The 3,402-nt window shown below is 34.0% G+C and overlaps 1 protein-coding gene across 1 annotated transcript in view; it reads left to right on the top strand.

The window, feature by feature from the left end:
• The first annotated feature begins 291 nt into the window (after positions 1-291).
• Positions 292-3,402, top strand: part of LOC107092511 (ETS translocation variant 3-like protein) — an 18,043-nt gene continuing 14,932 nt past the window's right edge. The window contains exons 1-2 of the mRNA XM_015387034.1: positions 292-400; positions 1,180-1,237. Of these exons, the coding sequence (XP_015242520.1) occupies positions 1,180-1,237 (58 nt within the window). The 5' untranslated portion in view covers positions 292-400. The remainder of the gene's footprint in view (positions 401-1,179; positions 1,238-3,402) is intronic.

The following is a 3,402-nucleotide window of genomic DNA, read 5'->3' as shown; positions in this document are numbered from 1 at the left end:
TTTTTAAAATTGTCTTTATTAAAGATTATTGTTTTATTTTCTCAAAAAGAAAAGAAAATCACACTAATTGTATCTGTTGTGTTGAATCACTCCTTCCTCGGTCATCACATTCATTGTTTTGCCAAATTAACTAAAGCTTAAAACAAGAATTGTTTATCTGGTTTTAAAGATTTTTTTTTAAAGGTTTTTCAAGTCATCCTAATTGTGGGATGAGGGAGGCGGGAAGGGAGCGACTGGAGACAAGAGGGAGGGGTGGGTGTGAGTGGCTGGGGGGTCAGATGAGACAGGGGGTTTAAGATCCAGTCCATCCATCCTTCAGTACTCCCCTGACTGGAAGTGGGCCGCAGGACAAAGTGATCATTGTTTCCCAGTTGACGAAGACTTTTCCACTTCAGCCGAGGTAACGGGACATCTTCAATTCTTATTTTATCTCTTTTTTACAACTCAGATGTTTGCACAGAAGAAAAAGCTTCATTTAGGTTTGCGTTTTACTAAAAAAAGCAGTCTTTATTGGAACAATTTAAAAATGTGTTTCTTATTCGACCATTAGTGATTTTTAAAGCACTCTGACAAAACTAAAGTGTAAATAACAGATATTTTATTTTAAATGTTGTTTGTTTGGGGTCCCATTTGACAATAATGGTTTATACATTTCCTGGATTCTTCAGATGGCAGACAATTATGAAGACGGCCTTAAATATGGGCCTAAAGGTGTGAAATATCCCATGACCCCCGAATGTCCTCCCACACGAGGGGGGCAAAAAAAGAAAAGAAATAAAGTGAGAGCTGAGGAGAAGTGATCGTTTTGTTGTTGCTCCAAGATAAGGGGATATTACAGCTTGTGGAAAGGAGCTTATAGGAGAGCACAGACATGATTCAGTGGGGAAAAAGTGAAGTGCTTCTTTCTCATAGAGATGAGCTTTTAGCCTTCCAGGGAGAACGTCAGCTGCAAATCGCAGGAGGAAGGTCATGGTGTCTATGAGAGGATGATGTGTGTGTTTACTAAGAGAAATTATACAAAACTAACAAGAAGAATATGATGAACTTAGGCCTAGCAGTAGCTGGATGCATATTTATACATATACATATATATAAACAGAAAGAAGAGAAAGAATAAATAAGAAATAATGAAGTGATGAAAAGTGATGAAGATGCTGAATTTGTCTGTCTTGGTGACAGATGCAGTGCAGCTGTAACTCCTCAGTCGGCCACCTTTCATCACCTTACTGGAGCCGAGGTAAGATTGTGCGTGTGTTTGCTGATTTCCATCTCGGTTATTTGCATATTTGCGGGTTGACATTTGCGTAGGAGGACTTTTTAAATGAAAAAAAAAAGAAGTTGTTATGAATTCCCTTCCTGCAGAGCCCGTCTCCTTGCATTTTAATGCGATAAAAAATAGATTAGATTGTAAAAATATAAACATGATGGTTTTGTGGACGAAGTGCACCCGTGGGAAGCTTAGGCACCAGCTCAGATAAAACTACCAGATGAACTAATGAAAAATACAACTTTAATCCACTCATACTGTATGTGCAAAATATTAAATCTCTGTTATAAGTTTGATAGGGTTTTATTTCCATTTAATCATTTGTCCTTCGTCTTTCATAAACAGCAGAGTAAATTTGTAGATTTGTATTTGGAATTTTATGGAAAAGCATTTGTGTCACAAGCAAAATCTTTGCTTATCTGCTATAGATTAGAAATCAAATATGATTTAAACGTCATAATAGTGTGCAATAATTTCATTTAAAAAATAAGATTCTTTATCCTATATACTAGTCTGAGCCTTTAAGCTCTTTGACAATATCATGTCTCATTTAGCAACCAAAATGTACCAAAATTAACTTACATCAAATGCATCCTGTTCGATAAATTTCAAAGTATTTCAAAAACCATTTATGGCTGCTTTACATCCCATAAAGAGTAAATATGTTGCCAAGCATTTTACGTATTTGGTGTAAAAGGAAAAATGCACAGAGAGAATTTTGTATCCAGTTTTGAAAAAAAAAATACAAGCAGATATTTAGATCAGAGATATGATTTCATACTTTATACGAAATTGACTTTTATATTTAGATGTCTTAAGAATTTAATCACTTAAACACTGAGTTTACTAAATATCCTAAAAATATGTAAAAATCAAGCAGTTTTATTTTTGCGTGTGTTTTAGTAAAAGAAGCTGACAATTTCAAAAGTTATAATTCTTTGAAAAATGGCATTAGAATTAGATTTTAAATGATTCAAAATGATACTTAGCTATTTTTTTCTGAGTATCTCTGGGCCCTCTGCCTCTTTAACATATTTGTTAAATCCTTGATAACCTGCCGGAAATTTTAAATAAGATTAGATTTATTTTACATAATCACAAACAAAAGGCCAAATGCATAAAAACACTTGAGATATTTCTAAAAGTAGTTAGAGGGATGTTTGTTTGATGGATTTTAAAATGGATGGTAAATTTTCTTTATGAGTTTGTGTTTCCAGGTTTGTGTTTTTCTTTATCTAGTTTTATTAAATCCCTCTATAATACAGTTCAGTTGATAGATAACATTTTTTTTTTTGACTGACACACTTTGAAGGGTTGAAGTTATTAAAATTATGTCATCTTGATGCTAACCCCCCGAAGAAGCTCTGCAAGAAATCTGTGTTTATATCTTCCTAAACTTGAGCTTTTTTTCTAATCAGGAGGGTAACAACAAACCTTCTGCAAACCTTATTTTATTATGTGTTCAGATTATTAATAGGTAATTAAATCGATTGTGCCTAGTTGGTGGTTCTGCCACTAGTGCTTTGGGAAATAGTGAAAAGGCAGAGGCTGCTCATGGCCTCCGAGCTGCAGCGATTCAGCCTATAAAGCCAGCCACTGCAGTACCACTAACATTTATCATATATTGTCCATGCTTGCAGTCTCCATTTATTAAAATTATTTTAAAAAATAATGATCCAAGAGAGAGTTAAAATGACCATAATGTTTTTATTTGTTTCGGACCCATTTTTTTTTTTTTATATATATATAAATTTGATGTATAGAAATCTTTAATAATAATTCATTATGTATTTTTTTTATTTTCAGTTTTTGAATATTAAATTTTTTTGTAATTCTATAAGGTTCAGTTAATAAATAATAAAGGGTGAAAACAAGCCGATGGGACATGCACTAAGGTCTATTGTTACAATGTTTAGCAAATGTTTTACACCCCTTTAACCAAAGGGGTGCAAACCAATAACTTTCCTGTTTTATTGAGATTTTATGCGATAAACCAACACAAGCCTTTGCATAGTGGTGGGGTGGAAAGGAACGTCTATATCGTCCATATCTACTTGTCCTTGCAGTCCTTGCCTCTAGCAAGAGGTGGGCTACACTCTGCACTATTTGCCCATCTACGAATCGATGGATATGGA

This window comes from Cyprinodon variegatus, unplaced genomic scaffold (assembly GCF_000732505.1).
Source record: "Cyprinodon variegatus isolate N-32 unplaced genomic scaffold, C_variegatus-1.0 Scaffold17, whole genome shotgun sequence".
Classification (NCBI taxonomy): Eukaryota; Metazoa; Chordata; class Actinopteri; order Cyprinodontiformes; family Cyprinodontidae; genus Cyprinodon; species Cyprinodon variegatus.
This window is presented reverse-complemented; position numbering and strand designations above follow the sequence as displayed.